The sequence below is a fragment of the Lytechinus pictus genome, chromosome 16 (genome assembly GCF_037042905.1).
Source record: "Lytechinus pictus isolate F3 Inbred chromosome 16, Lp3.0, whole genome shotgun sequence".
Lineage (NCBI taxonomy): Eukaryota > Metazoa > Echinodermata > Echinoidea > Temnopleuroida > Toxopneustidae > Lytechinus > Lytechinus pictus.
The window spans coordinates 5,620,624-5,637,898 of record NC_087260.1 but is presented as its reverse complement, the minus strand read 5'-3'; the positions used below and the strand labels follow the sequence as shown (position 1 = coordinate 5,637,898).

The 17,275-nt window shown below is 38.8% G+C and overlaps 1 protein-coding gene across 1 annotated transcript in view; it reads left to right on the top strand.

The window, feature by feature from the left end:
- The window catches only part of LOC129278959 (collagen alpha-5(IV) chain-like), a 68,265-nt gene extending 51,450 nt beyond the window's left edge, over positions 1-16,815 (top strand). The window contains exons 27-36 of the mRNA XM_064110889.1: positions 965-1,098; positions 2,579-2,696; positions 4,920-5,099; positions 6,766-6,819; positions 8,471-8,656; positions 9,283-9,585; positions 11,395-11,601; positions 12,135-12,347; positions 12,954-13,246; positions 14,063-16,815. Of these exons, the coding sequence (XP_063966959.1) occupies positions 965-1,098; positions 2,579-2,696; positions 4,920-5,099; positions 6,766-6,819; positions 8,471-8,656; positions 9,283-9,585; positions 11,395-11,601; positions 12,135-12,347; positions 12,954-13,246; positions 14,063-14,317 (1,943 nt within the window). The 3' untranslated portion in view covers positions 14,318-16,815. The remainder of the gene's footprint in view (positions 1-964; positions 1,099-2,578; positions 2,697-4,919; positions 5,100-6,765; positions 6,820-8,470; positions 8,657-9,282; positions 9,586-11,394; positions 11,602-12,134; positions 12,348-12,953; positions 13,247-14,062) is intronic.
- Positions 16,816-17,275: the final 460 nt, after the last annotated feature.

The following is a 17,275-nucleotide window of genomic DNA, read 5'->3' as shown; positions in this document are numbered from 1 at the left end:
GCTTATTGTAAAAATAGCTGAAAAAAAAGAAGAAAAATATTTGTGAAGATTTGAGGAAAATCCCTTGATTTCAAAAGAGTCATTAGAAATTTAATTATATGATTTGTGACGTGATACTCTATATGCAAGCAGCTTCCCCATATATCGTGTAGTGTATCAAAATCAATAAAGTCATTTTCTTAAGAAAATTGAAAAGGTTTTTATTGTACTTTATATCTCTAAAAACAAAATGATTTCACACCCGCTCCTTAAAGAAACCTTTTTTCATTTATGATTTATTAAGAAATGCAATTATTTTATTTCATACTACCACAAATTTCCGATACGGATAAATAAAGACGAACTTTGAACTTTGAATAACATATGGGGCAGCTCTCGTATATGATGTCACAAATCAAAATCTTAAAATTCTATTAACTTTATTAATATTAGATGGATTTTCCTCAAACCTTTACCAATGTTCTGGTATTCTGGTATTTTACAACGAACTTATCTTCATGGTTAACTTTCCCTTTAATGCTATCGATGCAGACAAGAGTTTTACAGAGCTGCCAACAAGTACGATTTTGGCGTATTTAGTACGTTTTTGCAACCAAACTACGACAATACGTTTAAAAAAAAAAAAAATTACAATTTTGTAAAAAAAATAAAAAAAGATAACACAAGTATGGTTATTGGATCAATGTAATGTCAGGTAACTTTTTTTTACAATCATTTTGTTAAAACCAGGGTGAGATATAAACATGTTTCAATGTTCTTTTTTTTTTCATCTGCAAGAACAGTGCGCATTTTAGCTTACGTGCAGCTTGAGCGCTGCGATGAGCGTGCGTGCCATGCATTTTATTATGAAATACAGTTTTCTTGTGGAAAATGCAGTTTTTTATCACAGACTACAATTTTTTATTCCCAGAGGTTGGCAGGTCAGGTTTTAATGGCTCTGTTTGTTTTTTTATGCCAAATGTAGGATTTGCTGGACCTAAGGGAGACAGGGGACAAGACGGAATCCCAGGACAGATTGGAGAGAAAGGTTTCCCTGGAAGGGATGGCTTTTCTGGACCCCAAGGACCACCCGGTAACCCTGGAGAACCTGGAAGTGACGTAAGAAGTTTTGATCTTTGAAAGTTAATAATAAATAATAATAATATGAACATATGTAATGCGCCGGTATCCATCATAAAAAGATGCTCATGGCGCAATAAAGAAAAGAAAAGAAAAGAAAAGGAAAAAGAAAAAGAAAGGAAGGAAGAAAGAAAACCTACTAAAAAGAGGGGTAGAATAACAATTACCTAAAAGCTTGCGTGAATAACCAGGTTTTAAGAGAACTTTTGAAAGTGGTAAGACAAGAAATATTGCGGATTTCTATTGGCAGTTTATTCCATAGGAAAGGCCCAGCATGTTGAAATGAGTTGAAATGTTGAAATGAGTTAAATTAATGTTTGATACGGTACTGGAAGGGGGTGCATGGGAGCGTTTCATAAAGAGACTTGTTGGACGTTTTTCCCCCAACAAGTCCTGTTTTATCCAAAGGTTACCATGGTAATTGTGCTTCTCAGCCAATCAAAATCAAGGAAAGATGTCAGATACATGTATAACAACTTCTTGGAAAAAAAATGTTAATGAAACATGCCCCTGCTCATGAAATGGGGGCCTCGGGTGGGAATTTTTTTGGGGGATAACAAATGAATATGTGGGGGTGTCATGGTCTAGTGGTTTACACTCTCGTCTTTCAATCTTAGGGACGTGGGTTCGATTCCCAGCCATGGCGTGGTTTCCTTCAGCAAGAAATTTACCCACATTGTGCTTCACTTAACCCCGGTGAGGTACATAGGTACCGGCAGGAAGTAATTCCTCAAAATGCTGTGGGCACCAGAATCAGCTTTTGAGGTATTACTTCCTGCTGGTACCCATTTAACCCACCAGGGTTGAGTGGAGCATATCTGCAAATTATTTAATTGTTTATTTTCTGTGAAGTTGATTGATCGTATGGTAATATTATATTTCTCTGTACCAATACTTTAGATTATTCAACTATGTGTTTCCTATCTGATTGAAGGATCAGGCTATATTGTGTCATGTTTCATTAATTCCATTGTAATATTCTTTTTTTATTATGTATAGAGATTTTTAAAACATTGGTTGAAACAGGGTGCTACATAAGCACTTGCCTGATTGCCCAGGGCACGTAAAAGTGATAGTCAGGCAAGTGCGTTTTGAAGTAAGGACCAAAACTACTTGCCCGAATTGGGCAAGCGAAATTCTCACAGTAGAATTACCAAAATTAGGGTCGATATGATATACCGACCCTAAATTTGGTCATGGCGGGCAAGATAAAATCACTTTGTAAAAAGAAATGCAAGAACAAGGTACATCAGTTCATGTCAAAAGAGAGAAAAAAAAGGTCAATGGCTTCTAAAACCATATTATTTTCTTTTGAAGAAGTAAAACTTTTTTTCAAGGATTTTTTCGGGCAAGCATGTTCCAACTATTTAAAAATTTACTTGCCCAACAGGGCAAGTGCATCTAAAAGGTTATGTAGCACCCTGGGTTGAAAGCACTGATATTGTTATTACGTTTGTAGGGAGTGAACGGACAACCAGGACCTAGGGGAGAAAAGGGAGAAAAGGGATCTTATCTGAGGGTTCCATGTGAGAACAGACGAGGGATCAAAGGAGAGCCTGGACCCGTTGGTGCAACTGGTAGGTGTTCTCTAGTCTAGGGCCCTGTTAGATAAGAATATACAATCAATCGTACCCTTGATACCCTTGATATTGACCCTCAATCTATGGTAAAACTTGTAAACATAAGGTTGCGATCAATTGTAATGATTTAGCATATTTCTCCCAGTGCCCTTTCACGTATAGAGATACAATAAATCGTAGCACCAAGCGAACTGACAGTCTATGGTAAAACTTGTACAAAAGAGTTTCAGTTATTTGTAAATTTTTATTATACATGTACCTCTTAGATCAATACACTAGGGTCCAATGGTCCTCATCAAGATCTCATACTTCTTACAAACAATACGGTCAGCGTTCTTTCTCTTATGCAGCTTCATTTCTTTGGAACAATCTCCCCCTACAAATTCGCAATGCTAACTGTGTTAATACATTTAAAGTTATGCTTAAAACTCATCTTTTTAAATCTCAACTTGATCATATCATATGTTTATTGGCTCATTTGATGGTATTTCCTTATTCATGATCTGGTGAGAAAGAAGTTGTAAATTGTAATATTCGTTTTGATACATTTTTTTTGTGCAAAGTATTTCTATTTCTATTTCCTTTATACTTCATGATTTCCTTTCTCTTAACCGCTTAGAGGCAATTTGCGAAAATGCGGTATATAAAATTGTTATTATTATCATCAATAATCCCCTATCTCCTCATCTGTTAGATATATTTGTCTTAGCTGACTTACATTGGTGTGTGAACGTTGTTTGACAATTATCAATGGGGGATGTGATATTGTCACATTGTGGTATCATACATGTAACTGGCAATAACCAAGTCCTCCAGAATGCAATACAGTGTGTATCAAAATACATTCAAAGTTAATCCGAATCCGGCGTGTATGGGGGAGAGGGGTGGGGTGTCGACAGTACCCAAAAGAAAGAAAAACATGGAGAAAGGGGTGTTCGTCACAGGCGTGGAACACAAATTAAAAAATGCCAAAAATGAGAAAAAAACCCTCAAAGTCACGATAAACTAAATGCAAAAAGCATATGTCATTTGCACTAACTGTCGGACCTACTGTAGCAACGTGAAGGGAGAATCCTTCAAACAAAACCTTGATAAAAAGCCTGATATATTGTCTGAATTCGAAATGGAATCCCTCACCCTGAATCTCAAACCCGAAACTAAATCCCCAATAGGCTTTCTATGATAATAATAATAATAACGGCATATTTATCCAGGGTAGCCATTTCTTTTCCGAAAACTGTTCTCCCAGCGGGCCCTGCTATATACACAGTGCATAGTGCTTGTATGAAAGTGGGAATATCCTAAATTTAGGGTATGTCTGAATAATCAATGAAATCCCTATTTAGGTCGTGCAAATCTAGGACATCTGCATAAACTATTAGGGGAGATGAGAACTCAAAGGTTACCAGCTTGTCTAGCTTGGCTCCTAGCTGACCAGGCTCCCTTAGGGGATGACAACCCTAGCTTGCATCCATACGGGCTGTGAAGGGGGAAACCCTGTTTCAGTCGCAGGAACAAGTGGCTTCAGCGCCTGGCTATATTTGATTTGGGTTGACTGCCCATTCCATCTAATTACTATTGTCACATTATTTAATTATGGTTTATTATGTGGCATTAGTGGGCCACTTTTCATCATTTTATGGTGGCAACATAAGGCCCAAAGAACAATGTAAAACAAAAACAAACAAACTCAGTTTTTAGGGTGTCCCAGCAGCCTACCCTTGATTCTTAGTGTAGGGTGTCTTTTTTAGGACGATTCTCGCAGACACTGATCTCGCTTGGATGGAAGTACATGTAGGAACTAACACCCCCCCCCCTTTCATCCTACAGCTAATATGAATTGCCCCTTCCCTTTGGAATAAGCTACCATCTTACATTCATAATGCCAAGTCTGTGAGTCAGTTCAAAACCCTACTCAAAACCTACCTGTTTAATAGATGATTCACAGTTGTGGGTCGGTCAATTGGAGGTGCACACCAGTTTTGATTTTTGATTATTAGTATAGTTGTATTAGCTGTGTCATTTCCCACCCTTTTTCTTATATTTTTTGTATTTTTAACCCAAGTACAAACCATAAACAGAACACAGTGCGCTTAGAAACACCAGTAGTAAGCGCCTTGTAAATGTTATGTATTATTATTATTATTAAAGGGAAAAAATGTAAAATGTCTTTTGCAATATTTAATTATTATTCTATTTTTATTTTTATTTTTTAAACAGGTGAACCTGGAAACCCTGGTCCTGCTGGACTTTCAGGAACACCAGGTGATCAAGGACCCGTAGGATCAGATGGAAGACCAGGCCAGCCTGGACCACCTGGACCTAATGGATCACCAGGACCAGAAGGAGAACCTGGTCCTGCAGGCAGAGTTGGTCTTCCCGGTGACCCTGGACCAAGGGGTGAGAGTTGTTTGTGTGTTTTTGCGATTTTTGTGGTTGTCATCTGCGGAAACCTCACTCTTTGCCTTGATGGTGGAAGTGGGTTAGAATCCTATGGCCCGTATTCTGAAGTCAGGTTTAACTTAGACCATGGTCTAACTCTGTGCTAAAATTATTGGAAGCCAAAAGTATCAAAAGTTTTATTAAGTTTTTGTTTCTTATATTTACTCTGCTTTTTCCTGATTCTACAATGGTGAAGACAATCATCTATTTATAGTCTAGACAATTATGAATGATTTGAGAGCCAAATGAGCTGAAATATGATATCTCTACTGTAGTGATTTATGTAACAATTGGCTATCCATACTTAAACCACAACTTTAAACCTGAGTTTAAGTTAAACCCGACTTCAGAATACGGGCCTATGCCTCCATCATTCCCATTCCTGGTGGTCAGCAGGTTGTTGAATCTACCTTGAGCCAACACCCTTAATTTAGTCATACAGGACTTGAAAATAACTGTGCACGCACCTCCAACTCCTCTTCTGACTGTGAGGTGACATATTGTAATTATTGCCAGCTTTATAATGAGCTGTTTGGGTATTATTTGTATGCAAAAAGGACAGGATTCCGCTGCTCGTTTTGCGACCCTTCATAACAAATTCACCCATATCACACCCGGTGGGTGTTTCATAAAGTTTCGCACAACTTTACACACGACTGGAACATTGATCTTAGGTGCTAAGTGAGCTACATAGGGATAGTCTGGCACGAGAGAGGTCACCAGTCGTGCGTAAAGTCTTGCGTAACTTTACGAACAGCTTTATGAAACACCCCGCTCTTCTCAAATCATTACATTGGTTACCCGTGAGGGAACGTGACAAATTCAACAATTTTTTTGGTGGTATATCACTCAGTTCATGGCTCTGCTCCACAGTACAACACTGCTCTCATCAACACCTACACACCATCGTGGCTTCTACGCTCCCTGTACTCCGGTACTCTTTCAGTTCCAAAATGGGGGGGGGGGAAGGTTTTTGTTTATGCAGGGCTCTTGCTATAGAACTCCCTCCTACAAGTGATCTGTGATAGCCAAACTGTCAGTCTGTCGTAACTTTTATGATTTAAAGAAAAAACTTATATAATTCTCTTTATCAATGGTTTGAGTACTGTAATGTATTAATGTATTCCTATGTTATTCTGTTTACTCCCCCTTTACATTTGTGTTTTGAGTATCTCCAACGAGATGGATATGGCGCCTTATAAATTTTATTTTTCTTATTATTATCAACTTTATTATAATGATTATGACCACAAACAGAGAAAGATAATGGTGGATTTTCTGGAACTCGGTGTTGTACAAAGTGAATAAAAGTTTGGTTTAACATCATTATTGCATTACAAGAAGAGGGAAACAAAAATCTTGGGAATGCTGTTTCTAGAAAAAATGTGACATAACTTCGAGATGGTTCCCTTTGAAGTAAATCAAATCAAATAGTGTCTGGAAAGCATGTTTGTGATTGAAGCATTACTTTGGAAACATATTTTCATATTTCAAATTCATATGAAACATTAGATACACATTGTGTCATGTATTAGTGTGCTGTTGGTCTCAATGATGTTGCCAATTTACTCATCAGTGCATGTTTATGAAGCATACTGATATCTCTTGCGTTTGTGTCCTGCAGGAGATCGAGGAACCTACGGATCTCCTGGAGAAGATGGTGTTCCAGGAGTTAAAGGTTTGTACATTTATTTGGTTTCTTTCAATTCATCATGTTTTTATTAGAGATTTTATGCACATGTCGAGAAAAAAAATTAGGAAAATCCAGCCATCGGCCTCTAACTTTGACCAAAGTCACAGATGGTCCAGTCTTTGGTAAATTCCTGAAAGAGCACCAAGGATTACCGTAAGTAACGGTCTATTAACCGCACCTTTTTCTCGGCGGGATAGAAGCAAAAGTCGGGGGTGCGGTTTATCCACGGTGACGGGTCTGAGCCAGCCCGTCGTAACCCTTCCCGAACGTGTAAGGCGTCTGCCAGTTCACAACACATCGAGTGGCCGGGCGTAGCCGCCCAGGGCAATGTCGTTTAGAGGGGTATGAGCCGCGGGTAATAAGAAGCGATTATTAACTATCTTATCAAATATTGTCCATAACAAACGCACCCACCTTCATGACACTAATTTCGACTTTATTCTCGGTTCAAAGCAGCGAAGTTCCCTGGCTAAGTACAAAGAGAAGCCAAGCATACTCGGTAATATTTTGTCACAGCTGAGCGAGCGCGAGATTTGAGTTAGCTGAGCTAGCTTACGTTGTATTGTGGTTATAGTGCGACTTAAGCTGGCGCTATTCATTTTAACCCTCCATCCCCTCCAAAGTCCCGTTTCGCGCCAGCTTATTTTTTCTTTCCCGTTTGCTTTTCATAAGATACCATGTACACCACGCAACGAGAGAGACGGCACGAAGCCGTCAAAACAACTGTAAAAAATGCCAATTTCTTTGTTTCTTGAACCTTCCTGTAATCCCGTATCCAAAATTCATGCTAAGACATCGAATGCTAGACAAATTCTGAAAGTGATTGTGAGTTTGTGATGCAAGAAATGTGAATGTTTCTTCCTCCTACGGCGGGAAAGACACAGATCATTATTTGATAAGATGTACTGGTACCATATCATAGTTTGCAATGTACAAGAACGGCAGTGCTGTGTGTGTGTACACTGTGACTGTGAGGTGAGTGAGTGTGTAAGTGGCCAATATTGTCGGGACCTTTCTTTCTTGTAAACATTTGTAGATGAATTGATCAAGAACAACAGATTTCCGCATACCGGTAATCTCTTTGGATACTTTGAAATCTTTAACTTAGTTTTTGTTTCTTCGTACCTCAAATATAATGTGAGGATTTTTTTTTTTTTTTCTTTCTTTTTAGTCCAAAGTTGGGGGTGCGGTTAATCCACGGGTGCGGTTTATAGTCCGTTACTTACGGTATGTGCTATTTCTGAAGTAGTTTTTGTCAGCTTATCTTTCCCCATTTCTTCCAGATATCACATTGATCTGAAGTTGGCTTACTGATGAGAGTGCCTAGCTCACAAATTGGACATAAATTCTTGAAATCTTGCTATATTTTACATAAGATAAATATCATGAAATGGGGGTGGGGGGGGGGGGGGGTGGGGCTTAGACTTAAGTCAAACAAACTATCTATTTATTTTGAACTAAAATCATTGTTTTGAATTACTTTGTTATGCCCCCAAATTAATCACAAACTTGTAGAAAATGAATATGATGGTTGGACTGCCTAAAGAATATCATAATTATCATACTAGTGTAAGCGTTAGAAAAAACAGACGCAAATAACCATGATTGTGATTTTTTTTTCTCCTTGCTCCTACAGGAGAACCAGGAGACAATGGAGCCATGGGATTACCAGGAGGACCAGGTCTACCTGGACCAGGAGGACCACCAGGAGACCGTGGATTCCCTGGAGTCCGAGGAGAGAAGGGTATTCCTGGAACCCCTGGTCTATCTGTTACTGGTATCAAGGGAGAACCAGGTTTCCCAGGAATTAAAGGCGAGCCAGGTAAGAAGTGCTTTCTTCTTTTGATATATTTAGTTCAATTTTAATCAAGGGTCTGTAGTCATTTTGTTAATGTATTCTGAATTATTAAGAGTATCTGCTTTGTATAAGCCTGTCTAAAGCTTTTGTAATGGGTCAGTAATATGAATTATGCTCTAGTAACATTCTAATCTTACAAGTGTGTTGGTCATTGGATATTTATTTAGCCGTTAGAATGTAAATTTGATATTTTTTCACCAGTTAGAATTCAAATTTTGCATAAAGTGCCCTCTCTCTGTGATATTATATTTTTACTTAACAAATTTAGTTACTAGATATTTGAAAGCTTCAGATGAAGGTTATACCCTGTAATTTCCAGCCCATTCCACGTTGGAGAAGGGGTTGTATAAACAGAACAATACAAAAATATATTATTCTGATCGGGCGATTGATCAAAATAAATGTTGATGCAAAATCTATATATTATCTTATATTATCCAACACATTGGATTTACCAACATTATGCTTTAATCAGGCAAATAATGAATTTGAAAACAGAATGTAGTACTAAAACAAAGCAATAATGTATGCTACAGATTTCCAATTTTCAATCTTCTGTTTCATTCTCTTCTGCCTTTCAACCAATACAGGTATACCTGGTCGCGATGGCAATAATGGACCGATTGGTCTACCTGGCATGAAGGGAACTAAAGGAGAACTAGGACGTCCTGGGCCCGCATCACCGGTGCCACCAGTCATTCCTGGTCCAAAGGGAGAATCTGGTATTCCTGGAGCTAACGGAGACAGAGGAGAACCTGGAGAGCCTGGTCAACCTGGTAGACCTGGATTCCAAGGCAGGCCAGGAGAGCCAGGAGCTCCAGGTCTTAACGGTCAACAGGGAGATCCTGGTGCACCTGGGTTCCAGGGACTCAAAGGAAGCAAGGGAGAACCTGGTAAGAAAAAGCCACAAGGAATAACATACAGATGACTCTGCCCAAGTCAAATCACTTGGGACCACAAAAAACCTGGGCCCCGTCTTACAAGAGTTGCAATTGATCCGCTCAAGAACAACTATGGAGAGCCAGCAACGTCAACATCTAAAATGCATGTTTATTCAAATTATTCTCTAGATGCTGTACATTCATACATTTACCGTTTTCTTGACAATCCATTGTGCTTATCTTTGTTCACTAAGTACATTGTGCAGATTTTCTGAAGAGAAAATTATGACATTAATGGATTTCCATATAGTTGATGATGATTAGATCTATCGTAATTCTGTAAGATGGGTCCTGTTCAACTTAGGAAGAGCCATGGTGTAGTGGTTCTGACTCTCGCTTTGTAATCAGAGGGTCGTGTGTTCAAATCCCACTGCGGCCTAGTGTCCTATGGCAAGGCGTCGATCCACACTTTGCTGCTCTGTACCCAGGTGCTACATTAGGACTGGGTAGGATGTGAAAGTCATTGTAGCTCCTCCAGCATTGTGTTTGCCTCATTGGCGACTGGCTGGAATATTCCCCAGGGAGTGGAGGATATGCATACATTATGTGCAGGAATGACTGATTGAATGTTATAACCGGGGCAATAATAAATCAGCTAGCACTCGCATATGTAAAATGAATTTCTTAGGTGGGTTATAAATATTGGATTATTATTACCATGATTAAATTCAACTTAAAAGTTTGCATGTTCCTGTCTGAAATATGCTTCATGTTAGGCAAGTATTCAACTTATAGAAGGCTGACTGTTTAGCTTTATAACTTTGATTAACTGTGTAATTAAAAGGTTTCATCATTTTTCCCCCATATTCTTGCTCAGTGAATATACAGTGATATTATAATTGCTGCTCTTTACTTGCATTACATGTTGTTAAATGTGCAATCAATTTACTGCTGCAACTCTCTATATGGATAGACTGTAAACGTCTAGTTCTCACTCCAGATGAACTGTTAATCTGGTGATGTAAACACAAATAGTTTGAGATAATGAAAATTAAGCCTCTTTCCAAATCTCACACATAATACTGAATTGTTCTTATAAAGGTTTTATTATCAATTATCAGTTAGAATGTGACTTCCTTTAGGAATCATGTCAACACTGAGCAAACTTCCTGCTGGAAACCTTCATGGAGGTTTGATATACCGATTCCCACATCTCACCATTGACAAGGCAACATGGAATGTGGGCAGGACGCTACAAAGAGACGCATAGCCATAGCACTTTCACAATGATAATAGCTAGATTCATATAGCGCTTTTTGCAGAGGATACAAAGTGATGTTGATGGCATAAGAGAAGTTAAGGTTTATGGTTATATAGGTGTGTTTTAAGATGTTTTTTGAAGAGGTCGAGAGAAGAGATCGGAGAGATGGAGAGAGTTTGCTAAAAATTTCAGCCTTTGGGTGTGTAACATGTATTGCTTTTATACGAAATAAACCATGATTGAATTGAATTGTATAAAAGACCGGGGGGGGGGGGGCAATACATTGAAGCCAGCCTGTTTTCTGGATTTTTGAATGACAGGAAGGAGCAGCTGCTGAACGAAGAGAGTATGTAGATCTTTGTTGTTGAAATAGTGAAGAGATGTAAGAAGGAAGTGTGGTTGACAGAGATTTATAAGTTTGAAGAAGTATTTGATAATAATGTATTCTATCGGAAGCAGGTTTCCTGCTGAAAGTTGTTGCACAGATTTTGTAAATGGTGCCTTACTCTGCATTATTTCCAGCTGCTGTCATCATGAAATTTGTGTTTCAATTCTTGCAGGTCCAGCTCCAGATTTTGATATGAAGGGGGTGAAGGGAGAACGTGGTCTGCCCGGTCCGGAGGGTCCTCAAGGTCCACCAGGACGAGATGGCCGTCCAGGGCCTGTAGGACCTCCAGGATTGACAGGAGAGAAAGGATCATTTGGTATCCAGGGTAATCCCGGAGTCAGTGGAGTTCCAGGAGACCCAGGCACTAAGGGAGACCAAGGTATGTAGGGAGAAAGGGAAACCAGGGGGGGTTCACGAAGAGTTAACATTGACTTATGGGGCGTTGCAAGAAACTTGCGATTGATTGTCATTTTCAGGTCCCCAGAGACTGGACTTGAGGGTTAACAAGGTATGTAGGTAGGCAGGGTACCCTGTTATCAATTGCAAGTTCATCGATTCTCTTATAAACTACTGAAATCCTGCCATTTAATTGGCCAATAGCCGATTTGTCAGAGATTTGAAAACTTTCGTTTAGAGTCAGGGCCTGAGGGGAAAAATACGATGTCGGGAGAAGCTGCCCGATTTTATGAGTTTGTTATCTAAAGCTCCTGTTGTAAATTACCAAAAATATCCTCTTATTTGATTGGTCAATAGCTGCTTTGTCACAAATTTGTAAATATCTTTTTGAAATCTTAAGCTGTTCTTCGGATTTCGGTTCTTTCAGGAATACGCTCTCATATTGAAAAGGCAAATGATGCAGACCAAATTCACTAAAACAATCTTAATAACATATTGAATGGTTATTCTTACCAGGATTCCGTGGGCTGAATGGTCTACCGGGAGACCCGGGTTTCCCTGGTCCCAAGGGAGAGGCAGGTATCCCCGGATCTTCATCTGGTTTCTTCATCACCCGTCACAGCCAAACTACTTCCATCCCACAGTGTCCACAGGGAACAGCTAAGATGTGGCACGGGTACAGCTTGCTCTATGTCCAGGGTAACGAGCAGGCGCACGGACAGGACTTAGGTAAGAACCCAGGGGACTGTTTCATGAAATAATGACGTAATCCTAATAGGCCGGGGGGTGACATTTTTCGCGATTAATCCGCCACGCGAAATCTTTCAACCGCGTTGCTCAATGATTTTTTACTTTTAAGTCTTGCTCAACTTTTGAGACCAAATTTGCGACTCCCGGGTACGCGGTTACGAAATTAGCCAACATTTTTAAAGTGGATGCCAGATCTAAAATTGTTAAAAAACATGAATTTCTAATTTTGAAAATTTGAATTGCTAAAAAATGTGGAGAAAACTCCCAGGAATCAAAGCAAAATGTATTGAAATAATACCATGCATTAGTGGATATTGTTCAGGATCATATATGTGTGCAATATTTAGGATGTGTTTTCAAAGTTGGGAACCTATGTTTTACTATGGTTTTCACTGTTAACAATTGTATGTTCTGCACATGTTACCTATGAACATGGAATTTCCTGTTTAGAATACCAGAGAGCACAGAGCTACATGTCACACTTTGAAAAACAAAAAAACTTGAGACTTAGCATTGATGGATTTGCACAGCGTTAGCATGTCTAGCAAAATGATGCAAATTGATGGTATTTTTTCCCCTTCATAGGTAAACCGGGCAGTTGTTTGAAGCGTTTCAGCACGATGCCATTCCTCTTCTGTAACATCAATAACGTCTGTCATGTGGCATCGCGTAACGACTACTCTTACTGGCTCTCAACGACGGAGCCAATGCCGATGAACATGGCCCCGATCCGTGGCGGTCAGCTTCAGCCTTTCATCAGTAGGTGTGTGGTGTGTGAAGCCCCAGCCCAGGTGCTGACCGTACACAGCCAGACGGTCAACATCCCCGAATGCCCGCAAAGATGGTCTGTCTTGTGGATCGGATACAGTTTTATGATGGTGAGTTCAGACATATCAATTTACGTTGCTTTATTGGTCAATTTTGGCAAGATAACCACGCGACTGGATGCCAAGCCACACTTGGAAATGTGTATTACTGGGCTGACATTCAAGTCAAAGACAAAATGGCACTTATCGTGTTTGATCTTGACAAAAGTGTGATGCACATATTTCAATTCATGTATTTTGAAAATGTAATCTTTCACAAGGAATGGACTGTGTCATTTTTGTATGGAATGTGATTCCTAACTTGAGGTCAGCTGTTCGTAAGTTAGGAGTGATTTTAAGAACGACTGGTGATCTTTTCTTGTGGTACAGTATATGATATTCACCATAAAATTTTGATTTGGGTGTATCCCTAAGAAAGGACCACCAGTCACGCGTGATTTTGACTCTTAACTCACGAACAGCTTCATTACAAATAGTTTTATGAAACACCCACCAGATGGATGAGATAAAATTGCAGTTGTTATGTAATTGTTGACATTGTGTCCTTGGTATCACCATCACCGTCATATACAATTTGATATAGAATGAACTGCAGTTGAGGATCCAGACGGGGGTGTTAAGATGCATAACTCCTCTTCATTTTTAGAATCACTCATTGAATATACATACTGATGTAGCTCAAATCTAAGCAAAATGTTAGCAGAACCCAGTCTACTTCCAAATAAAACTTGCTCTTTTCACCCCCTCTACTTTAAAATCATGGACCTGCCACTGAAATGAATGTGCAATTTTCAACCATCGCAAGAAGGTTGTGTATGGAACTACCTTTCTTGGATAATACAATTTACATGTATGTTCCTTTTTCAGCACACGGGAGCTGGAGCCGAGGGATCTGGACAGATGCTTTCCTCGCCAGGTTCCTGTTTGGAGGACTTCCGCTCTTCGCCGTTCATCGAATGCCACGGCGACGGCAAATGCAACTACTACGCCACCACCTTCAGCTTCTGGCTAAGCACCATCACCGGCAATGCGCAATTCACCATGCCGGAATCAGAGACACTCAAGGCAGGATCTCTGAGAACGCGAGTCAGTAGATGCGCCGTGTGCCTTAGAGATCAGTAAAATAATATTAACTATCAACCGCCAAACCCTCACAATAATCCTTAGGAGACTTCTAGAAAGACAGCCCAAGCCTCTTGCCATCACAAAAATCTATAACTCCTGCCAGTTTGAAGATTGCGACAATAGCATGTTGTAGCTGTAGGTTAGGTAGAGAGTGAAGCATATTTATGATCCTAGTACAGTAGTTCTTATCGTACTGTTCTTATATGCTATGCTTAGACATACCGTCTTGCCTTTCTCTCTGTTATGGATGCAAGTCTAAGTGCCTCCCAGTTTGTACAAATCCATCCCCGCATCTAGTTTCTTTTCTTTTCATCATGAAAGAGGGCTTGTCTGTCCCATATTGAGCTAGTTTAATCTCAAAGACAAGAGGTTGTGTTTTTAAAATCATCAGGTTTAGTGTCTTCTATGTGTGTGTCCCCTAGCTGACACCTAATTCTTATCGAATTGTTGTGTAAAATTCATTTATTTATAGCTAAGGGATTAACATTTTTTATTATCTTTTGTGTTTTGCGACCCCATGTGCATATTACTATGAAACATAAGAACATACTTTTTGTATCGGAAGGATGAATTTCAACTGCCCAATCAACGTTTAATACTCTCCACGCCTGGATGATATCTTTCACTATTATAATGTTGGGGTGTTGTTCAATATTTGATTTTGTTCGCCAGAGAAACTATAGCAAGAAATTACTCTAGATTTGTAGGACACTGAAAGATGGCTGCCATTTTTATACATACATGTACTTACATAGAATTCTGTACAGTTATTATTACATTTCATATTAGGTTTTGTACAGCTTAGGGATTGAGTTCTAAAATCGGTTGTGTGATCCCCCGACTGTCCGTTTTATCTTATATTCATAGATGTCAGGAAATAGTTGTGTGAAGTGCTACCGTGATACAATATTTTTAATGTAGGTGCAAATGTTATTTGTACCTTTTGAAATCTACATCATTTAATAAGCGTCAGTGTTCAAATTTTGGGAAGCACTGCAACATATAGATTTGAGACTGTATTTATTAACACAATTTCGGTAAAACAATTTCTACGCTTTTTATTACAGTGCTCTAGTATAAGCATTGATCATGTAGCAGTATAAGCTACATAGCTTGTGTATTATATAAATGTTAGCATCTATCATATCTATTTCGTCACTGTGCTTACTTCACAAAATCATGTTTTTTAAAAAATCATTTTGAATGGAGTCATCTGCAGTGTGTAGCCAGTATGATGACAGCGGGATAACTCTCTATGACTCAATGTGCTGGACTCTGTCGTTCTTTCTTTCCAAGGAAATGTCATGCATTTCATATACCATTGTGCCTCTCTCTGTTTACTTATCAATTTCACTCAGATTTCATATTCAAATATGCTGCATATATAGTAGAAGGTGCCATTATGTCCTCGCATCCATTTTATCTTGTTATCCAGCCTTGGGTGTGCCAATGTCTCCCATGCAAAGATTGTATTCTGGTACTGATAGAAGTGAGGGGGGCGATGGGGAAGACAGAAATATTAAGCGATTATAATTCTGAAGCAATATAAATGAAAGCTTCTCTGTAAATTTGGAAATGATCGTGCTCAGAATGAGAATGACGGACTATCCAATATGTATGTACAATGAGTAGGAATGGATGGTAGGAATCAGAGGTTGCCTAACATGGCATCGTTTTAAGGATTTGGCATTGGTTGCATCAAGCTGGCATCAGTGTGTGATGAACATTTTCAAATCAACATCGGGGAGTTCCGTTTATGTACTTGATCCACCATTACAATTAGATAAGTGAGGTAATTTTAGCAAACATCTATTTATCTTCCTTGCTGCTTTATAGTATTTATAATCTTTGTATGGCAACTTTTTTTGGAATTAAGGATAGCTAATGCTATGATCCGGCAAAAGACAAGTTAGACAGCATTCATGTTAATGCTCTCTTGCAAGGTTTGGATCTATAACAATTAAGGGTTCATAAATTGTGTTATTGTTAATCATTTGATAAGCTTCAGGGAATATGAACTTTCAATCCACGAATTTGATTTATTTGTTCACTTTCAACGGTGAATAACTGATAAAATAAATATATGCAAGGTTGAAAATGAATCGTGCTTATCAATGAAGATGAAGTGTTTCATTGTGATTATCACCGTAATTATCTCACATTTCTTTCAAAGGCAATGCATATTTTGTTGAGTCATTTATGCAATTGCATAATTAAATATATGCATGCCATTGTTCAATAAATCTTGCGTGTTATCTTTATAGCCTTGTCAATGTCAACTCCAATCTTCAATACTTAATTTCTTCACATTTTCAAGTTCAACAGTAATTTATCTCAGATTTATCGCTTGAATTATTATGTCTGTGAATTTTGTATGGTGCTTAGTTAAAGCACATTGCAGCCTTTGAAGTACAAGATTTGAACACATTATTTTTTATTGTAAAAAGTGTATCTCTCAAAATGGTGCTATTAAAGATACAACTCCGAGTAATTTATTATTTTTGTTATTGCTGTCGTTTTTGTTTTGAGAATGTTGTTTCCCGTATATCTTAGAACATGCCCACACAGCCACACACACCATCATTCACTCCCACACACACACACACATGCACACCCACCCACCCACCCTCACTTTCAAATATACTGACTGATAATCTCCCATGCACGCTGCCATACACACAGGCCAGTCATTGCATTTGTCATTTTCAATAGGATTTGGTGCACATAGGCTCTTGCTATATCATTTTCTATCGTTATGTCCAATTTCAGGTACCAGTCCAAAATTTTATTTTAACTTCATGCTTATTTCAATCCACAATGATCGATATTACTGATATAATATAATATAGGATTTGTATAGCGCACTTCTCCGCCTTGTGAGGTGCTTAATGCGCTCTTATATTACCGCGGCTAAGCTGGTCTACCGATTCCGGTGCTCATGGATTTCTGAGTTAT